This window comes from Euprymna scolopes, chromosome 41 (assembly GCF_053919585.1).
Source record: "Euprymna scolopes isolate OS-2025 chromosome 41, ASM5391958v1, whole genome shotgun sequence".
Classification (NCBI taxonomy): domain Eukaryota; kingdom Metazoa; phylum Mollusca; class Cephalopoda; order Sepiida; family Sepiolidae; genus Euprymna; species Euprymna scolopes.
In genome coordinates, this window is record NC_136522.1 from 17,794,515 (window position 1) to 17,817,014 (window position 22,500).

Sequence of the window (22,500 nt, forward strand, 5' to 3'; positions counted from 1 at the left end):
TTTGTAATACAGTTTCGTATTCAATTAGCTTCTTCCCAAGAACTGCAAGCTTGTGTTCCTCCTACCCATAGCCATGGTCTTTTAAAGATTAAAGCCAATAGACATCCTCTTGTCTTTGTGATAACTATCTTCCGTTCTTCTTAGCTCCTTACATCAAGTGGCTCCACGCCTTGTCTGAGGCATTTTCCATGAAAAACAAACAAAAAGGGAAAAGCAATCAAAGAGACAAAATGAAAGAAAGTCGTAGTCAAATCCCAAACTTTAAAAACAATTTTTTTTTTAATTTTAAAAAAAAGAAAAACTGTCTGATTTGAAAAAAAAATGATTGACCTTGGATGACCTTATAATGGCTAAAAGGTCGTTAAACATTAACAAACAAGCAAACTTTTGTTGGTCGTCTTTTTCCTTTCAGAAGTCATCCATTTTTCTTTCGCATTTCTTTCAGGGTTTTCTCAGACAGACTGATAGATGCCAAGGATCATGCAGCGTTCATCGCAATCATTAGTGAAAAGCTGGGTGCCCTTTTCGATCGGACTTTTCACTTTGTGTGTCCCAACAAACAACCGCCAATTTTCGGTACGTTTTCCACCTTATATCCATTCAACATAACTTTTACCTTATTCACGGGGATGGGGGTCAGACGTTTTTCTGATATTATTGCAAGCCCACTCTCCGGCAACATTCCTCTTCCCTCTGCAGAGGTCTCCAAGATGCTGAAAAACTTTCTCTTCAAATAGCTCCTTTCCTCAGATTGCTTCCCATTTCTCCGACTGCGTCAACAGGCAGAAAATTTAATGTAATGTTAACAAACATCTTGCTGCACATGCACAACGCTTCACTTATGTGTTCCCAACCCCCCACCCCACCCCTATAAATCTGACCCCTAATTACGGTAAACCGCTTATATCTCAGTGGCAGCATGTTTTGTTTGGATGAAATAAAAAATTTTAAATAAAATTTTTTTTAATAAAATAAAAATTTATTAAAACAAAATAGCTTTTATTTTTTACGATATTTCTGAGTTTAGGTTTTTATTTTTATCTATATATTAATTTACTTGTCCATACGTCCAGTGTCACAAAAAAAAAAAAACAACCATCATCGCAGATATTAATTAACGAGAAACAAATTACCTCCTTTTATAGTCGCTCTTTATCAGTTTAAAAATCATTAAAACCATTTTTTCTCCAAAAATTTTCCAAAGAAACATAGCTATATATATATATATATATATATATATATATATATATATATATATATATATATATATATATATGTATATATATGTATATATATATATATATGTATATATATATATGTATATATATGTATATATATGTATATATACATATATATGTATATATATATGTATATATATGTACATATATATGTATATATATATATTTATGTATATATATGTATGCACATATGTAACCAATGTTTGTATAATAAACAGACGATATACCAGCTCTGTTCTGCATTGAGCACTCTTTAATAATCACATGAGTTTCATCGGATTTACATCTAGAAACTAATCTATACACCCATTATATATATATATATATATATATATATATATATATATATATATATATATATATATATATATATATATATATATATATATATATAACTCCGCGGATTAAGGAGCACCTAGCTACCAGTTTTGGAGTATTCTGCCGAATAATAAAAACTTTTTGTAAATTTTTACTTTACATCTCTGTTGTTATTATTATTATTATTATTATTATTATTATTATTATTATTATTATTATTATTATTATTATTATTATTAGCTCTACTATCGTCAGTGAACGTATTGAGCTTTTTCATTTGGTTAGGATTAGGATATAAATATTTATATTTTATTTTGGAATTTGCTTTTTCCTTGATGATGAGTAAGTTTCCCCTCAAAGCTTTTCTTCCTATAAGACCTTATAATAGGTGTTGTAACCCAACATCCGGTTTACGACTTCCGGTTGCGCATGAACAAATAATCAACGCGATAATAAAATGTATTGTTTTACTGTGTACGTTTTCAGCGTCCCAATTGTTTTTTTTTCGCGCTTAAATTATCTAAATAAACAATTGTTTATACTTTGTGCATTTTTTTTTTACATCGTTCATTTCCGCATCACGCTTAAGTTATTTTAACGCAATTTTCTTACAAATAAATCTACTTTAACCCGTTGACAACCATAAGAGCATTTTACAACAGCGATTTACCCACCACCTTCATTTTTGTTAAAATTTAGTCTCCACTATTTAATACACCTTTCTTAAAAAACATTTATACATTTTCTTCTACACTACCAACATGAATAAATAACCCCGAAAATATATATTTTTTAATTTGCGTTACAAATAAATAATCAACGCGACAATAAAACGCATTGTTTTACTGTGTACGTTTTCAGCGTCCCAATTGTTTTTCTTTTTTTCGCGTTTAAATTAAAAGATATATCAAAATTTGAATTTAACTTTAAGTATTATGGTATCTGTTCAGTGCGCATTTACCTATAAGTATGGCAAACCACTTATAATTCAATGGCTGTAAGTTTTTTTTTACAAAAATAAACAATTATAAACAGAACGACTCATAGAAATCTATCTATATTCTTTTTTCATTTTAATATACTTTCATAGAAATGTTTCTGTTATGTCAAAAAACACTATTTTCTTTACGTCACAAGTGTCACGCTCATACATTAATTCCATTGCTAATATAACATACTGACTCAACGGGTCATAGGTAGTCTAGTATATATATATATATATATATATATATATATAGAGAGAGAGAGAGAGAGAGAGAGAGAGAGAGAGAGAGAAAATAAAAAGGAACAACCCGTATTATGTGTTCATCAACGTTTCGTCTTTATTTCGAGACTTCCTCTGGATGAATGAGATTAAGAAACAATATATATATATATATATATATATATATATATATATATATATATATATATATATATATATATATATATATATATATATATATACCAGTACAAAATATTTGAAAATGTTTCACGTGCACAGTGTGACGCAGTTCTATTTCAGAGAAACATGCACGTGAAACATTTTCAAATATTTTGTACTGGTATTTTTTTTTCTTAATCTCATTCATTCAGAGGAAGTCTCGAAATAAAGACGAAACGTTGATGAACACATAATACGGTTTGTTCCTTTTTATTTTCTCTATTTTGTCGGAATACTATTTCCATTATTTTCATCGTATATATATATATATATATATATATATATATATATATATATATATATATATATATATATATATATATATATATATATATAAAACTTCTCTGTTGCTGACGAAACATGAAACACGTATTGTCGAAGTGACTTGATCTGGATAACAATTTTATTTCTATTTATCAAGTTTTGTAGCAGACGTTCTCTTTCCTTTCCAAAAGTATCAAATTTATTCTAGACAACCTGTGTATATTCCTGTGTATATTGTGGGAAATTGAAAGCAACAGATTTAACCTAACACTGACCTGATTTTTTTTTTTTTTTTTTTAGGAGACTATCTCAACGCTGATCTTATCTATGAAGATATTCAAGACATTGCTTTTTTGAAGAAACAAATCCTGGAGATGTTGTCGGAATACAACAGCAGCCCAGGAATTGTGCCGATGGATCTCGTACTCTTCAGAGATGCGATTGAACATGGTCAGTACAACTAACTTGATCTCTCTCTCTCTCTCTCTCTCTCTCTCTCTCTCTCTCACTCCTCCCTCTCTCTCCATTTATCTATCTATCTATATCTGTCTCTAATTTTCCTTCTCTTTTAATTTTTCTATTTTCTCCCTATCTATCTATCTATCTATCTATCTACCCCTCTATCTACCCCTCTATCTATCTATCTATCTATCTATCTATCTATATATATATATATATATATATATATATATATATATCAATCTATGCCTCTCCTTCTGTTCTCTTTTCGCTTTCACTTTTCTGTTTTCTCCTATCCCTGTCTATCTATCCATTTATCCATCCATCCATCCATCCATCCATCCATCCATCTATCTATCTATCTATCTATCTATCTATCAATCAATCTATGCCTCTCCTTTTGTTCTCTTTTCGCTTTCACTTTTCTGTTTTCTCCTATCCCTGTCTATCTCTCCATTTATCCATCCATCCATCCATCCATCCATCCATCTATCTATCTATCTATCTATCTATCTATCTATCTATCTCTATTTCTCTATTTCTCTAATTTCCTTCTTCTTTTCACCTTTTCTCTTTTGCTCCCACCCTCTACCACTGTCTCCCACACACATACTTACTCAAAGCAAAAGCTGCATCTTTAGCAACTATTCACTAAATTTTAGTTCTTTGGGGCATTTCAAAGATGCTTTGAAGGGGGTGCATATGTTATACAGTTGAGAAACAGAAAAGAAAGCAGCTCTTATTTATATATCTATCGATCTAGATATCTATCTTTGTATCCGTTTATCAATATATCTATCTATCTTGGTATCTATTTATCGATCTATCTATCTATCGATCTATCTAACTATCCATCTAGCTTTCTATCTAACTGGTAAAGTAAATTAGAAAATGTAAACCATGTTTTGATAAAATTGTCAAAACGTTGAGGTGTAAACTGGACAAGTTGCACCGGAAGATATGTGACCAGCATCGGAAGTACGTGTCTGTCTGTCACGTGTTCTGGTTAGCTGGGAAAATAGTTGATTTGGATTGAGGACATCAACAGAAGAAGATGGTCTGAAAGATATCTACTCCCCGAGGAAGGGGAAGAGTCTCATACGTGGGACGTGTAAGAACTAAGCGCCCAAGCAAAGATCGTTGAACACTCCCCTGCAAATGTCGACTACCTGGGAGAAATAAAAGAATATATATATATATATATATATATATACATACAACGACTTGGTCTCGCTTTGAAACGTCTATGTTTACACAGAGTCCTTCTCTCCAAGATTTGTCTGAATATCTTCCAGAGAAACGACAGCAGAAAAACAGGTACGTCGTCAATGTACGTGCTTATGTATTTATGTTCAACACGTACGCACACATATCAACGCTTAGAGAAAATTATCACCGTGAAATTAACAGTTGTATATATATATATATATATATATATATATATATATATATATATATATATATAGAGAGAGAGAGAGAGAGAGAGAGAGAGAGAGAGAGAGAGAGGGAGAGAGAGATAACAATATCTGATTCAGATAGTGAAGAAGCCCACTATAGACATTAGTAACACGTTACACACAATCACACGCCATATATATGAACCTCTCCATAATATAACACATTATAAAGGGAGAACCTCTCATTTGGAAATTTAAGATATTTCAGATTTGCATTAAATTTTATCCACGGTCATTGAACACTAATTAATCAAGATTTCCTGAATTTCAGTTTCTTCTTAAGACCCCTTAAGCCTTAGATTGTAGAGATTTTCTAGTAACTAAATTATGTAGTGGGTTTTGATCAAAGTTAGATTATGAATTATAGACATAAGGTTTAGTATCATTATGTCTTAACTTAAATTTTATAAGGAGATATAAAAGTGGTGCAAAACTGTTTTGCTCTGTGATGATTTCGGTACATTTTTTACAGATCCGTTGAAACAAATGGTTATTATTATTTCAATACCGTCTCTTTCCGTGCATATACTCTTCAGAAAAATTAGAAATTCTTTGCTTAGACAGAAAAATGCATCACAGTATAATGCTGCATATATATATATATATATATATATATATATATATATATATATATATGCTGCATATATATATATATATATATATATATATATATATATATATATATATATATATATATATATATATATAAAGAGCAAATAGTTAATAAAACATGTTAAAAAAACACTTTGAAAAAGAGTAAAAAAACATATTTAGTCTGAAAAGGGAACACTTAATAAGTGGATAGTCCTCAATCCACGGCGGTAAAATCCAAAAATGTAAATCAAAGAAAGTTAGTTAAATTTCCATTCGCACAAGTAAAATCCAAGGAAATCGCCTAATTGGAAGATTTTATATATATATATATATATATATATATATATATATATATATATATATATATATATATAATTACGTATCTATATATATGTAAATATATATGTATAATGAAGCTAGCAAAGAATATGTCTTTAACAAAGAAAACTTACCAAGATAGAGAAAGCTCAACACTGTTAAGAAGAGCAATTAAAATATATTAAATAAAACATAAGGAATAAAAGTTATATATTACTTTATTACATCATCAGATCAATAAGGAAAGGATAAGAAATAAAAACCTCGTTAGGCCATGGCATTTCGAAGCTAAATGCTTCTCATCATAAGAGGAGAAGTGGCTGAATTATACAGAATCTAAAATATATAGATAAAAACTGGCTTAAAAACATTTAGATTAAACATATACAAACACAAAGCAAAATCGACTCCATGCAACAGTCTGACAAATCCTCACGAGGATGAAACACGAAAAATTCCGTGTAGCTTAATTGCCATATATTTTTTCAAAATTACCTAGTTCTCCTCGTGTATAGAGCACTGCCGAAGTAAATACTGGAAATAGATACATAACATTTTATGTGGATACTCGATTCTTTTATTCCAATACTCGATTCTTTTATTCCAATACTCGATTCTTGCAATTCCAATACTCGATTCTTGCAATTCCAATACTCGATTCTTGCAATTCCAATTTTCGATTCTGATTTCTGTGTATCTGTTGTGTGTGTGTGTGTGTGTGTATATATATATATATATATATATATATATATATATATATATATATATATATATATATATATATTTTTTTTTTTGCAGTGTCAAAAATTGTCCGTGTCATTCGTCAGGCCCGCGGGAACATGTTGCTGGTAGGCATTGGAGGAAGCGGACGGCAAAGTCTCACGCGATTGGCTGCAAGCATCTGTGAATATGAGACTTTCTCCATTGAAGTCAGCAAGTTTTACCGCAAACCAGAATTCAGAGACGGTAAGAAAAAATGTTGACAATGTCTCTTTCTACTCCCCCACAGCATTCAAGCGATTTCACACCTATAATATAAATCCCAATCGTCGATTTATGTATGTATGTATGTATGTATGTATGTATGTATGTATGTATGTATGTATGTATGTATTACTAAAACTTTCCACACACGCGACAAACACTGGCAAAATTGGTATCGTTAAAAAGATCGGTCTCTCGGCTGACAAATATCCAAAAATAGGCCGAAAACATTAATTCTTTGACCGTCAATGGGCCGTTTTTTACAAGGAGGGGGGTACCTTTTTGCGTCGACATTTTTGCAAAGTCATCATACGTCTCACAAACTTATTTTGAACGCCCGTGACGTCGTAAGTTGTGGTGGGCGTGGCAGCCAAATCACGGGCTTTTTCCCCCTTTTTTCCTTTTAGCGTTACAGGTTCGAGCCTTGCTACTGCGGCTTATTTCCCCCTATTTACAATTGACAAAAGACACAGCATTCAGTTGATTTCCCATCTATAATATAAATCTCAATCGTCGATTTATATATGTATGTATGTATGTATGTATGTATGTGTCAGGTCATGTTATATGCTACTGGTACCATGTAACCCAATACTACCTGCCTCATGGTCGGGTCACCGGCGACTAAACTGGTTCCCCCACCAGACTTGTTTGGTACGGAGAGCGGCTAGTCTCCCTGAAGGATTAAAAACAAGACATTTCAAAGGGCGGATGAACCCTTTTTCAAGGTCAACGGCCAACTAGCACCATGTATATTTGTGTGTATGTATATATGTGTTGGGGTGGAGAGGGCTCCCGTAAGCCGCGGTGAAGGCAACCTTTCTAGGAGAAGCAAATCTCTGATTTAAAAAACCATAAAGCGGGAGACCAGTACCCGCATTAAACTGGTCTGCAGTTTAACTTATTGCTGGATATCTTGCTTTAGCTTGTTGCTGGATCTCAACATTTTGAACCGAGAGAGAGACTTAGCTGTCGTACAAAGCTAAGACTCTGTAACATCATCTTTGTATAGATACTCTCCAGGCATTTAGGCTCATGGACTTATAGTGTCCGAGAGAGTGGTACTCGTCTGGCAAGACGTTGCAATCATCATGTATGTATGTATGTATGCATGTATTAATAAAACTTTCCACACACGCGACAAACACTGAAAAAATTGATATTGTTAAAAAGATCGGTCTCTCGGCCGACAAATATCCAAAAATAGGCCGAAAACATTAATTCTTTGACCGTCAATGGGCCGTTTTTTACAAGGAGGGGGTCACTTTTTGCGTCGACGTTTTTGCAAAGTCATCAAACGTCTCACAAGCTTATTTTGAACGCCTGTGACGTCGTAAGTTGTGGTGGGCATGGCAGCTAAACAACTGGCTTTTTTCCACTTTTTTCCTCTTAGCGTTACAGGTTCGAGCCTTGCTACTGCGGCTAATTTTTTTTTTTCGCACAGGTACTCGTTGCTATTTTCATTTTTTATTTTTAGGGGGTTGGTTAATTTTTTTGTTTCTTTGCATACTCGCTCGATTGAAACATATTTTTTTATGGCTTGGTTGCTCAATACCCTTACAATAAAACCTCTCCACACTCAGGCAACGCCTGGTACCCTCGCTAGTACTTTATAAAGGAAGAAAAAAGTAAAGAACATTAAAATAAAACGCTTGCAAAGTCATAATTGATCACATAGATGTAGGACAGTTGAAACAGCATGGCCAGTTGGTGGAGGAAGGTTAAGTAAATGATAGGAGGAAATGATAAGGATGCCTTTGAGAGAAAGAGGGATAAATAAAGACCTGGTCAGAGATAGGTTAATTTGAAAGTCGATTTCTAAAAGCCGTCCAGCACATGCCAGCATGTAAAACATTAAGCTGATGATGATAATGATGATGATGACGATGATGATGATGATTCAAACTTAAGCATGATAGAGAGACTGATGGACAAAACCTTTTATAGATATGTATGGCATCCAAAATGCTTTTTCAAACTTAAGCCTGATAGACCGAAGAAAATACTACCTCACACCTAAGTACTTCAATACCTAAGCATGATAGACTTACAGACGGACACAATCTTTTGGATAGATAGTCTAGTATCTCTAAAGACATTTTGTTTTCATTTTTGATTGTTTGTTTCATTGGTTTTATTTTAATGGAAATCACTCCAGACAAGGCATGAAGCTAATTGACGTAAGGAGTTAACCAGAACAAAAGATGATTATTGCAAAGGCAGGAGTTGCCTATTGGTCTTTCATCTTGAAAAAGACCAAAACTATAGGTTGGAGGAAACCAGTCAGCAGGAAGGGAATTCCACAAGCCTTCAGTTCTGAGAAAGAAGTTATTAGAATGTATTACAATGACGTATCAAAACCAGAGAGGATAGATCCATACGATCTGACACGGTATCTGTAATTTGATTGACCCAACATTTATAGTTTATCAACCTTTCAAAAATTTTGCTAATAAGTGTTGTGGCCCAGAAGGGTCACTAAGAATAAACACGGACACGGATAAGGGTTAGGAAAAGGTAATTTGTATTGAAGTAAAACAGAATAAACAGAGAGCAACAGTCGTAGCATGTAACAACAAGATGGCGTACTACAACGTACATAGACCATCTTGAGAGTCGCCCCTCTCAGTCTGTTTATACAGTTCAGAAAAGTCCATATCAAAATAGACTTCGTAGCCTAGTAGAGGATGCCCTTTTCTCTTCCCTGCAACCTCTTTCTCACAAAAGAGATGTTGCGAGTCTGTCTCTGCTTTATCATTATTTTCATGGCAAGTGCTCGTCTGAGCTCCAATCTATGGTCCCCTCTTACCAAACTTTTGCAAGAAACACTCGTCTAGCTGAAAACACTATCAACAATCTCCACCACTCTTTATCTGTGCCTAAACCTAAACATAGATTCCATGATCAAAGTTTCTTTCTTATAACTGTTTTCCGTTTTCCTGCTTTCCAGCTGACTATAATATGGTTGTCTTCAAGTCCAGTGTAAACAAGTTCTTGATGAGCTGTTCCACTTAAGTTAACAAATTTACCGAATTTCCATTACTAACGATTATTATATTATCCAATTGACTACTTACCCTCGAGTGGTCTCTCGGCCTTGATAAGTGGTGATGCATATGTAAAAAGAAAATGAATAAATAAATAAATCTCGTGTGCATGAATGAGTCTCCACATCAAAATAGGGCTCCTTCTACTAAGAAAGGAAAAAGGACTGAGAAAAACAGATTGAATAATTTTGAGTGCATAGAAAAAAGTTAAGGAGCACAACGTTTGATGTGACTGAGTTTTTTGAGATTATTCATATTACTTGAATTACTCTTGTTTGAATTGTGATTTTATCTCTCTAAAAACAAAAACGGACAAAATGGAGGACCCTGGCATGCAAAGGTGTCATGGACTTTGAGGAGAAAAGAAGAGAGTATGAACAGGCCAAGAAAAGAAAAAGGGGAGAGCGAGAACAATCCCCCCCTATACTTCCTTACAAATACTGCCTACGACTCTTCTACCACCGGTTGGGTTTTGCAAGCAATGTAAAATATAGGTATCTTAAAAGATGGGGACAGATGATGGACCCAATACTCGAACACGAATGGGCGTCGACGACAACAGCGTGTCCAAAAGTCACTGAAGGGTTGAAATCTTTGTCATTTTTACATTAATGATTACTTTTTTCATTTCAGATATTTTACAGATAATATTTTTGAAATCATTTATGGATAAATATAGCATTGAACAATGTACGCAAGTTGTGGAATTGTCTTACCAAAATCAGGGGTCAATTGTTTTGGCTCAAAGGCATTTTCATGTTACCCAGACTTGACTAGCCCCTGATTTTTTCTTGTGGGGATATCTTAAAGGAAGAGTTTATGTTAACAAAACCCCAAACGCCAAACACTGCGAGAATTGAAGGAAAACATCAGGAACGACATAAGGGAGTTAAATCCTAATCCAGAGATTCTGCAATTTGTCATGAATTATCTTTTGGAAAGAGCACAAATATGCGAAGCTGAAAATGCGCAACATTTAAAAAACATTATTTTTCATAAATAAAGATTGCTTGAATTTTGAATTTTTTAAAAGAAATTTCCCAATTTCTTCGTCAGATTGTGTTATAATTACAGAAAGATATCATCAAAAATAAGGAATCTATTTAAGTTCAATGCCCTACAGTAACATTTTGGACACCCTGTATTATTAATGGTTTCAACATTGTATTAAATCTTATGTTAGGTCTGCTTAGTAGTCGATAGTCATCCAGCATATGTGCTGCTTCTTTGAGAATTGCTTCAGACGTGAGAAAGTGTTTAGAGCGATAGAGAGAAGCAATTGCAAGAAGCAGAAAGAGCAATGGATCGACTCTATGACCATCAACAAAGATTGGTACTTTCCTTTTTTCCTTCATATGTAGTCGGATATGGCTGACCAAATATGAAAGGAAAATGGAAATTCTGTGCAGATTCATGCGTTTGACAAGATACACCTGAAGAAGGTCGGAGGTTACATCGACCAAAACGTCGTAAAATAACACAAGAATTAGAATAGAAGTGTGAAGAATCCAATTAATGATTTTTTAAAGTTTTTTTTTTTTTTTTTTTTTTTGTTTTTAGATCTGAAAAGTTTATATCACAAAGTTGGTGTGGAGGGGAAACCGACCGTTTTCCTCTTTAACGACACCCAAGTGGCTGAAGAAAGTTTCCTGGAAGACATCAACAATGTCTTGAGCAGCGGAGAAGTGCCGAATCTTTACAAACCAGAAGAATTTGAAGAAGTGAGTTTTGCAATCGGGGCAAAGAGACATTTTTCACTTGATTACAAGTGTGCCCTCTCTTTCTTTCTTATTATTTTTATTCAATATTCATTCTTGTAAGCATTGCGTACACAAGAAGTGCAATAGAAGAAGATAACCAATTTATGTGTAAGAAGTGAAAGACATTGAAGAGGAATGAGAACTCAGATGTGGAGAATGTATATTTGAATGGTGAAGCATTTGAAGCTGTTCAGAAGTTACCATGGTAATAGCAGTGTTGATTTATTTATTTTTTTACTAGCTATTCTGTGATATTTAAGTAATAAATTAATAATGGTAATACCATTGATTTGGAACACAAAAAAAAAACGTTCATTTATCCTAGAAAATAACAAAATGCTGTTGAAAATCTTAATATAAACATTTTTTTAATGTTTCTGAAATTTTTAGGGTTGATTATTCGTATTATTTGAATTGTTCAGACTACTTTCTATTTTTGAGTTTTATTTTTACATTTAAAAGCAGGGCATTTATATGCTCGTTGCTAGTTGGAATAAAGTTATATAAAGAGCACAGGTCGTTATTGTTATGAATAAAGATTTTGAAAAACAGTTTTTCATTTTCAGGATGAAATTTTAAATCAGCAAAGTCTTTTGCACTAACCTGACATATATTTTGTCCTACTTTTTTTGTCCTAATTATTATTATTATTATTATTATTATTATTATTATTATTATTATTATTATTGCCATCAATCAGGTGAGGAATGCTCTCTCAGAGTTGGTGAAAAAAGATGGAATCGATGACACGCCCCAAAACGTATTCAGTTATTTAATTGACCGTGTCAGAACAAACCTTCATGTTGTGTTGTGTATGAGTCCAGTCGGAGAACCCTTCAGGTCAGTTGGCACAATTAATTCTTTTTTCACCTGCAAATGTTTTTTTTTTTAAAATTTAATTTTCACCCAAACAAGACACAAGGGGTATTATGAAGGGAGATGAGCAGCAAGATGTCTGTTCACATTACACTTAAACTTCTGCATGTCAGTACAGTTGAGAAAGCAGAATCCCGGAAGAGAGTTCCAAAGTCTAGCAGTTCTGGGGAAGAAACTATTGGATTAGAAGGCTTTCTTACATCTAGGGATCTCTACTCTACATTGGGGTGGGATTTAGCTGCTGGTCGGGTTTGTCGGGGGGGGTATTTTTATCGAGGGGATACAACTGCTTGTAGTTCGTCAAAGAATTCACCATTAAAATAATTTGATCCAAACAAATAAAAAAGAACAGCTAGTATGATTCAGGGGAGATAACTTGAATACTGTTAGCTGAAGATAACTCTTAAATATTTTGATCCAAAATTAAATTTGCGCAGTGTATCCAAAGAAAGAATTGGTTATGAAAGTGTGGTTATGTAGAGCATTCATCCTATTGGATAAACTATTGCAGAAGTATGGATGTCTTAAATTGCAGGAAGCTTGGCCGACCAAGGAAGTAAGTGATTGGACAAGACCACGCAGAGTGGAGTTTGGGGACAGTTGATTTGCTTAACTGTGAGAAGTAATTGAATATTTGATTCGTGTGACGACTGAACATTTCTCTCTTTCAAAGGGGTCAGTTTATTGCAAATCGCCAGAGGTGAACCTTATGAGATATCAGAAAACGTCTGACCTCTGGACCAGGGAAAAGTGAGTAAGGATGAGACTGCACAGATATGTTTTTTCAGGTCACAGTGCGCTTCTTTCTAAGGCGCTGACTCTTCAATCCCAATTTTCAACCCTTGTGTCACATCTTCCCGCCATGGGAAGGAAATAAATAACCATTTCTATAATGCAGTTGCGGTTACGGTTGTCATTCATGTGATTTGTATTTTTAAAAGACTTGTTCTTAGTCAGTCACAAAAATTGAACTAAGCGTTCTTTTTTTTTTTTTTTTTGACGTTATTATTAGGGCTATGACAACAGCATATTCTTTTCATTGTTTTGACTCTCTAGTATATATCCGACACAGTTAGACACAGTTAATCAATTGAGAACCACATCACTTTTTATAAAAGCATATAAAATATCAACGGATGCACACTCGAGAGTAAAAACAATGAAAAGAATATGCTGTTGTCCTAGCTCTAGTTATTATTCATCAATCATTTGATTTTCATGCAACGACTGAACATTTTTCCCTTTCAAAGGACTCAGTTTATTGCTAATCGCCTGAGGTGCACCTTATGAGATATCGGAAAACGTCTAACCTCTGGACAAGGGAAAAGTGACGTTAAATGGTCCTCTATGATGCCTTGTTTGAGGCTTTACGTCTTTAATGAATTGATCTTTTAAAAACCATTCTTCACAAGAGGTTCATAATTATCATTCGACAAAGGATCATCTTTTACTAATTTTCCCGAAATTTAGTCATTCCGGTTGACAGGTCAGAATACGGTTTTATTGTCATAGGTTGCTCAAGGCTAGACAAATTTTTTTTTTTTTTTTATTTATGTGCCATTAAAATCCTTACACATCTAGCTTTCCAACGAGCCTTCACTGAGCCTCATATATTGAGTAGAACTCAGGTTATATCCCTAATAATTTTTTGCTTTTTGAATGTTTAGATTTTTACAACTGATTTAGAGTATTTTTTGGAAATGCCATATGTTTCTCTCCATAATGTTAGTCCTACTTTGTGTAAGTTGATTTGAAAAAAAATCAAATCTTGTGACAAAATTGATTACATTTTATTGGCATTATCAACTGATTTTTGTCAATACATATCATCTTAAATATATTTTTCAGAGAAAAAAAAATGTTTTTACTGTAAACTGAATGGTGGCCATTGATAAAGGTAAATACACGTAAATTGCATGTTGCTTCCCCATTGACTTCCGTTTTTTCCTGCTTTCCAACTGACTACAATATGGTTATCTTCAAGTCTAACGTAAACAAGTTTTTGATGAGCCGTTCCATATAAGTTAACAAATTTACCGAAATTCCATTATTAACGATTACTATATTGTCCAATTTCTACTGTATGCTCTTTAACCCTTATCCTCGAGTGGTGGCCTCTTGGCCTTGATAAGTGGTGATGCCTATATAAAAAAAAAAAGAAAGAAAATTTCGTCCGTCTCAGCCCGCTGTGAGATGTTATGTCGGCTGAAACGTTGAGTAGTAGAGAGTGAGCTTATGAGATATGAGAAAACGTCTGACCCCTAGGGCAAGGGAAAAGTGACATTAAATGGATAGAAGAAAAAAGAGAGTGAAAATTTAAGGAAATTGTATGCTTTTTTTTTGTTTTTTCTTTTTTCTTTTCCGTCAGCCCTAAAGCCAACAGAGTCTCGAACATTTTTTTGAAATGTTTTTTCCTCCTGTTGACTGTGCTATGTTGTTGTTAATGTACAGAGGTCTACCCTTCCAGGTTTTACCTTCTCCCTTTTGAAGAAGTTGGTATATTGCTTGTCATCTGAAGCATCCATACCGGAGACTGTCAATGAGACTGCCCAGACATTTTTTTTTCAGGTCACAGTGCGCTTCCTTCTAAGGCGCTGGCTCTTCAATCCCAATTTTCAACCCTTGTGTCACATCTTCCACCCGCCATGGTAGGGAAATAAATATAGTTACGGTTGTCATTTATGTGATTTGTGTTTTTGAAAACTTGTCCTTAGTCAGTCACAAAAATTGGACTAAATGTTCTTTTTTTTTTACGTTATAATTCATCAAACATTTGATTTTCGTGTAACAACTGAAGACTTTACTGTTTCAAAGGAGTCAGTTTATTGCTTGTCGCCTGAGGTGCACCTACCGTGGATTATCAAACATTCGATTTGTGCAACCGACTGAAATCTGATAATCCCATTAAAATGAAATGTATGATGGTTGATTTGTAAAGTTAAGAATCAAATGAAACATACCTTGTTTTGAATAGGACTCAGACTGTAGAAGGCAATCAACGTCAACAAAAAGAAAATTAACACGCAAGCATGTTTTCGTTCAACACACAGACACAGAGACACGTCTGCTTTTATTTACATTCTGAGACGAAGAAAGAGAAATACACATAATCACAACTTTATATAGTAACAAGAAAAACAAAGGGAAGTAACTCCAAGTTACTTAAAATCCTTATGTCACTGAAAAATAAGTATAAATCTGACGCCGTCAAAGAGAGACAACTCTTGCAATTTTCACAGTATTAAAACATGATTTCACATAATTCCAACAATGTATACGTATGTGGATTATAATTTTTTAAAACTATTATTAAATTATTATTTATAGCTCCCTTTCAGATGGGCACTTTTAAGAGAAATGATATAAGCCGTCTAATCTAAGCAAAGTTTCTGTTACTTGTATGATTGCACATTTATATATACTTTAAAAAAAAAACGATACATTAATTTTATCATCCATTAATATCTACGGTTTCATGGAAACACTAGAAACTCAACCCGCATGGTTAAAGATACCAAATGTATCCATTCTTGAGTCGATGCTGCGTCGATCTAACACATTATTTTATTTCTACTCATTTATTTATATTGCGTCAAATGTTTAAATCGTAAACTGTTTCAACCATTTCCAGAACTGACTTCTTATCCCCCACTCCACTGTTAAAAATATACATTAAATAAAGTAATGTCTAAAACGTAAAATGTTGCAGCCATTTTCGATACTGGCTTCATATCCCCCACCCCACTGTTAAAAATATACATGAAGTATAGTAATGTTTAACTCGGAAGTAAGTAGGGGACAAAGATTTATAGATTTGATATAATCTTCCGTTTTAGATCTGGGATGAAGAATTATACAATAGGAGCATTATCATTCATCATCAACCATTACACCCAGTGGTGTGTTGGGCAGCAACAAATCCCCTCCACCCCCGCCTATCCTGAGCCAGCTTAGCCAGTGAATCCCAAGAATGCTGCATAGCTTTCCTCTCCCTCATTCGGCTGAAGTAGGGGTTCTCTTTGTTGCCGTTTCTGTAACATACTTGTTTTATGAGAAGAAGTTGTTAGTCCTATGCTCAATCCCCAACCCGGAGGACTAGGGATCACTCTTTGTCTGGTTTCTATCCGTCGACCTTTCTGGCAAGGGTGGCTCTAGGGATCATTGAAATGCTCTAACTCCTTCGCCGCGACAAGTTGATAATCCTAGAAGGAGATCATCATATCGTATGAATTCAAAGATTCTATTGTTGGCATTGGCTTCCCTAATATTTTTCTAATCAGAATTATTTATAGAAAGACATCAGGTCCTTACAGGAGAGACCACGTGAAGGTTACCAACATCCAAAGTGAAAGTAATTTTTGAGGAAACAACTGGATTTGAACTGGGGACACCCAGTTCATCATTTTGTGTCCTTAATGACTTAACCACTGTCACCTCCCAGAAGCATTATGATTTTGAGTGATGTAAAAACGAATACTACTACTACTACTACTACTACTACTACTACTACTACTACTACTACTACTACTACCTAGTACTACTACAACTACTACTACTACTACTACTACTAATAATAATAATAATAATATCTCCTCAACCATTATGATGAAATCATCAGACCGTGACCTTCGTAATAGTAGGCCCAATCACTGAAAAATGACGTCACCTCTGAGGTCCTAGCAAGTAAGATCTGTCAAACAATCAAACTGACGATAATGAATGAGAACTTCTACAAAAACATTAGAAAACTTAAAAACGTGCATTGAAATAGAGAAAAGTAAGAAATATGATTCATACCGAAACTGAACTTTTGCAATATTAATTTAAATAAACAAAACAAAAAAAAAAAACAAGAATTAATTCAAAAGGGAAAAGTTGCTTCTGCGAAACAACATTCTGTAAATAAACATTTTGTTGTTTCATTCATGTTAAAGGCTGAAATTTGGTGGTGGAGGGGATTATATTTTTATTATTGGCTCATAAAGGATTTTTCCTTGAAAACAACCTGTGGTGTTCCCTGGAAGCTGAGTGACAACATGTCTCCCCAGATTTCCAGTATTCTCCACCTCTTTCAATAGCATTTGCAAATGAATTTGCATTATCGCAACAGCCGCTTACCATCGATTTCTCACTAGCAGCGGCCATTGGTCTTCTCTGGAGTTTGAGTGGCAATAAGCCTCTCCAAGGTACCAGTTCTCTTAGCATTTGTCCAGCGCTCTCTCCTCAGGCTTTCCATTCTCCTTGAACCTTCTTGACTATTTGGCATCATTATTTGGGGGTGATTGGGTAATGGGAAAGGGGATGGAAAACTTATAGATATGTAGTTTCAATGTTCTTGGTTCCATGTAACGTTTCGTGTTTTGTCTCTGTAGTAGCTCATCTAGTCCATGCATATGGCTCATATATTAGTCTCCGCATTCCACGGTTTTCCTTAATATTTCAGCTGTTTTCATTATTTTTATTCATTGTATCTTTCCAGCCATTCCTCTGATTCCAGTTTCTCCCATTCTCTTCTCAAAGTTTTTCGGAATTTTTCCTAGTGCTCCTACTATTATAGGTACTATCTTGAGTTTTTTCATCATCCATATCCCTTTCAATAGGTCTGTGTATTTGCTCCGTTTCTCTTTTTCTTTGATATTTATCCTGTGGTCAGCTGGAACAGCAAAGTCTACGATTTGGCAGGATTTTTCTTTCTTGTTAATTATTACGATATCCGGTCTTCTTATTTGGATGGGTTTATTCATTTTTATGTCCATGTCCCATAGGATTTTATGATTCTCGTTTTCAATTACTGTTGCTGGCTTAGGCTTGTACCATTTAGTTGTTTGCACAATTTCCAGTGTATTGCCCTTCCCACTTGGTTGTGTCTGTTCTTGTATTCCTTTTGGGCCAGTTTGCTGCATTCACTTACAATATGGTTTATCGTTTCGTTTCTTTGTCCACAGTGTCTGCATTTGCTGTTTTTTATTTGTTGATTAAATATATTTCTCATTCCGTGGAATTTTTATGGGTCGTGCTAGTATATATCATCATATTTTATTTTTATTAAAAGTGTATTCTCTAACAACTTAACATATCTGAAAAGATGTGAAAGTCCAACAACAACAAAAAGTAAAATGGTCGATCATAGTCGAAGGTAACCCAAAGACTCCCTCTTTATTAATTACTAGCAAAAAAAAGCAAAATTGCAGGCGCAAAAAAAAAAATGCAGACTCGAACCTGTACCAGGAAAAGAATGTGAAAAAAAAGTGATGTCTTTGCTGTTACGCCCATCATCAAACCGGAAGTGACGTAGGTTTAAATTAAGGCTAGACAATTGAAAAGAGGTGATGACTTTCAAAAATATCAGCAAAAAAGCGACCACTCCCTGTAGAAAAGTGCTCAGCTGAGGGTGAAAGAATTAATGTTTTTGGCCATTTTTTCGATATTTGTCATCCGAAGGGTCGGCTTCAAAATAATACCATTCTCGTAAAAATCTGTCGCCTCTGTCAAAAGTTTTTGCGACCATACATACATACATACATTTAAACAGACAGGTGAGATTTATATTATAGACTAGCCTGGTGCCCGGCGTTGCCCGGGTGTTTGAAGGTGTGTGTTGAGCAAAAAAAAAAAAAGTAGTAGTAGGCAGCCAGGCTCGAACCCATACCGTGAAGGAGGAAAAAAGTGAAAAAAAAGTGACGTGTTAGCTGTTGCACCCATCGCCAAAGTGGAAGTGACGTAGGTTTAAATTAAGGCTAGACAATCGAAAAGAGGCGATGACTTTTGCAGATATCGACGAAAGAAGCGACCCTTCTCTGTAGAAACGCGCCCAGTTGAGAGTGAAGGAATTAATGTTTTGGGCCAATTTTTCGATATTTGTCTTCCAAAGGGTCAAGCTTCAAATGGATACCGATCTCGTAAAAATCCGTTGCCTCTGTCGAAAGATTTTGCGAGACATACAAACATACATACATACATACATTTAAACAGACAGGTGATATTTATATTATAGAAGATTACACCGAGATTTAGGGGAGGGTACTGGTCTTTTCTCAGGATTACTTCACTTCCTACGCTCTATAACAGACACGACAGGAAAACAAATGAACACATATCTAAAGAAATGGCAGAAACACTAGAGGATGACCTCCGATCTGTAGTGGAATGGGGACATAAATGGATGGTCACATTCAATGCTGCCAAGACTAAACTGGTTTCCTTCAATAATTACAAGAAACCTTCTCTACCACCAATAGCAATGGCCAATGACTCTTTATCTGAAAGTACCTCTTTTAAACTTCTCGGCCTAACGCACACAGGAAACATGAGTTGGAACAATTACATTGAGAGTATCGCCAGGACCACTGCGAAGAAGGTAGGTTCTCTCTACCGTGCTAGAAAGATGCTAACACCCGAAAATATCCTATATCTCTATAAGGCCACCATTCGCCCATGTATGGAGTATTGTTGTCATATTTGGGCTGGTGCATCTGCCACTAGTCTCTCACTCCTAGACAAGGTTCAAAAGAGAGTCGCCAATCTGATAGGTCCTGAACTGTCATCTAAACTTCAGCCTCTGTCCCATCGACGAAATGTAGCATCCCTCTGCCTGTTCTACAAGTACTTTAATGGTGAATGCTCTGAAGAACTACAAGCACTTGTGCCCCCTCGACGTAAATACCTCCGACAAATCTGACAAGCAGCTAAATCCCACCCCTTCACAGTAGAGATCCCTAGATGTAAGAGAGCCTTCTATTCCAGTAGTTTCTTCCCCAGGACAGCTAGACTTTGGAATTCCCTTCCGGGTCCCTGCTTCCCCAACTGTACTGACATGCAGAAGTTCCAGTGCAACGTGAACCGACATCTTGCTGCCCAACTCCCTACACAGTACTCCTGATGCCTATGTTCCTGATAGCAGCCCCCTACAACAAAGTGGCAATGTGCCTTGTTTGGGGTGAAAATGTAATAAAAAAAAACACAAAAAAAACTTCCCCTTATAACTCTGAGCGTTTAACAAAGGCTTATTAAGTACAATTTTTCATCACGCCTTTTGTGATATTCTAACCATTGTGCCAAACAGGCCAAATTTTTATCGCGGTTTAGTTCATAGAATCCGTTCACCATCTTTTGAATTCGAGAATTAATCTTTCTTTCTTTCTTTCTTTGCAGGAATCGTATCCGTATGTACCCAGCATTTGTGAATTGTACAACGATTGACTGGTTCTGTGAATGGCCACTGGACGCTCTCCTGGAAGTGGCCGACAAATACCTGAGTGAGATCAATATAGGCACTGAGGAAGAGGTCAGTATTAGGGTTAGGGTTGTTAATCATGCTGCTTTAAAAGAAAACTCAAACAGCAAACATTCATTTCGAAACAAACGTAACATGCTCTTCCCCTCATCCATTGTTTCCATTTTAACATTGTGCGAAAAAAAGAAAAAAGAAAGATGTATGTAAGTCTCCTGCAGCCGTAATGAGATTTACGATGACGGTCCAAATTTCATAAGGAACTCTTCTTCAAACAACACCGTAATAACACTGACGCATTTCCAACAGCATCGTATTTTCTCATCTGTCTTTTTTTAATCTGCTTCCTTTTTTTTTTAAGTCAGTTGGTATCATCATCATCATCATCATCATCTATCTATCTATCTATCTATCTATCTATCTATCTATATATGGCCCACTCTGCAGCAAACACTTGTCTAGTTAAAACAATTGTCAACATTTCCCCTTTCTCTCTCTCTCTCTCTCTCTCTCTCTCTCTCTCTCTCTCTCTTTGTGTCTAAAACTAAACGAAAATTCCCTGAACAAAATTTCTTTACTAGAACTACCTGTCTGTGCAATGCAATGCTGCAGGGCTGTATCCCAGTTGACGATAACGTGACTATTTTCAAGTCTAATGTAAACAAGTTTCTGTCGAGTCGTCCTGTTCAATAATCAAACACTACCCAAGTTCCACCATTACCGATCATCATGGTGTTGTCTCACCGGCCACCTGACACTCATTAACCTTTATCCTCGAGTAACCTTTATGCCTTGATATACGGTAAAAAAATAGCAAAATAATAATCAACATCATCGTCGTCGTTGCCATGCTTTAATAATGCTTTAGCACTATTTAGATGCGAGTGCCTGAAAATGCTTAAATCAAGCAGATAGTGGAAAGTTCCATTCAGAAATTAAAAGTTTAAAGTGTAGATGACGTGGCAGAACAGGAAGTCTGAAATGAGATGTGGCGAAGAAGAAAGATCTGCCTCTTTCGTCTGTGAGCTGACTATGTTCAGAGATTGTTTCTCAAAGTTCCATCTTTGTTCACCACCTCCCTCATTCCTACACCCACCTCCACAACCACTCCAAAGTAAATTCCATGGTCGGAAGGATTAAGATTACGCCTTTTCTTCTTTGCTCATAAAATTAAATTAACATATGTGATTATTGAGGCAAGCCGGACACACGTACGTTTACTTTTATCATTCATTGTCTTCTTCCTTTTCAGGATAAATTGAAGCCTAACATTGCAAAGATCTTTTCCATTATGCATAAATCCGTGGGGATGTATTCAACACGGATGCTGACCGAGATGAAGCGGCATAATTATGTGACACCTATAAATTATCTCGAACTTGTTTCCGGATATAAAAAGTATATCTTTTCATTTTCTTTTTTTTTCTTTTTTTTTTTTTCTGTTTATATTGTAAACATTTTATGAATTATCTCCCTTCAATTTGTGCTTGTGATAAATCTAGCTACCATTCGATTTGTAGGTTAAATCTAAA

The 22,500-nt window shown here is 34.9% G+C and overlaps 1 protein-coding gene across 1 annotated transcript in view; it reads left to right on the forward strand.

Annotated features, from left to right (window-relative positions):
• The window catches only part of LOC145266366 (dynein axonemal heavy chain 2-like), a 369,464-nt gene that overhangs the window by 219,556 nt on the left and 127,408 nt on the right, over window positions 1-22,500 (forward strand). Inside the window, exons 52-58 of the mRNA XM_080121989.1 lie at window positions 446-576; window positions 3,544-3,693; window positions 6,870-7,037; window positions 11,663-11,823; window positions 12,563-12,702; window positions 20,890-21,022; window positions 22,221-22,366. Of these exons, the coding sequence (XP_079978115.1) occupies window positions 446-576; window positions 3,544-3,693; window positions 6,870-7,037; window positions 11,663-11,823; window positions 12,563-12,702; window positions 20,890-21,022; window positions 22,221-22,366 (1,029 nt within the window). The remainder of the gene's footprint in view (window positions 1-445; window positions 577-3,543; window positions 3,694-6,869; window positions 7,038-11,662; window positions 11,824-12,562; window positions 12,703-20,889; window positions 21,023-22,220; window positions 22,367-22,500) is intronic.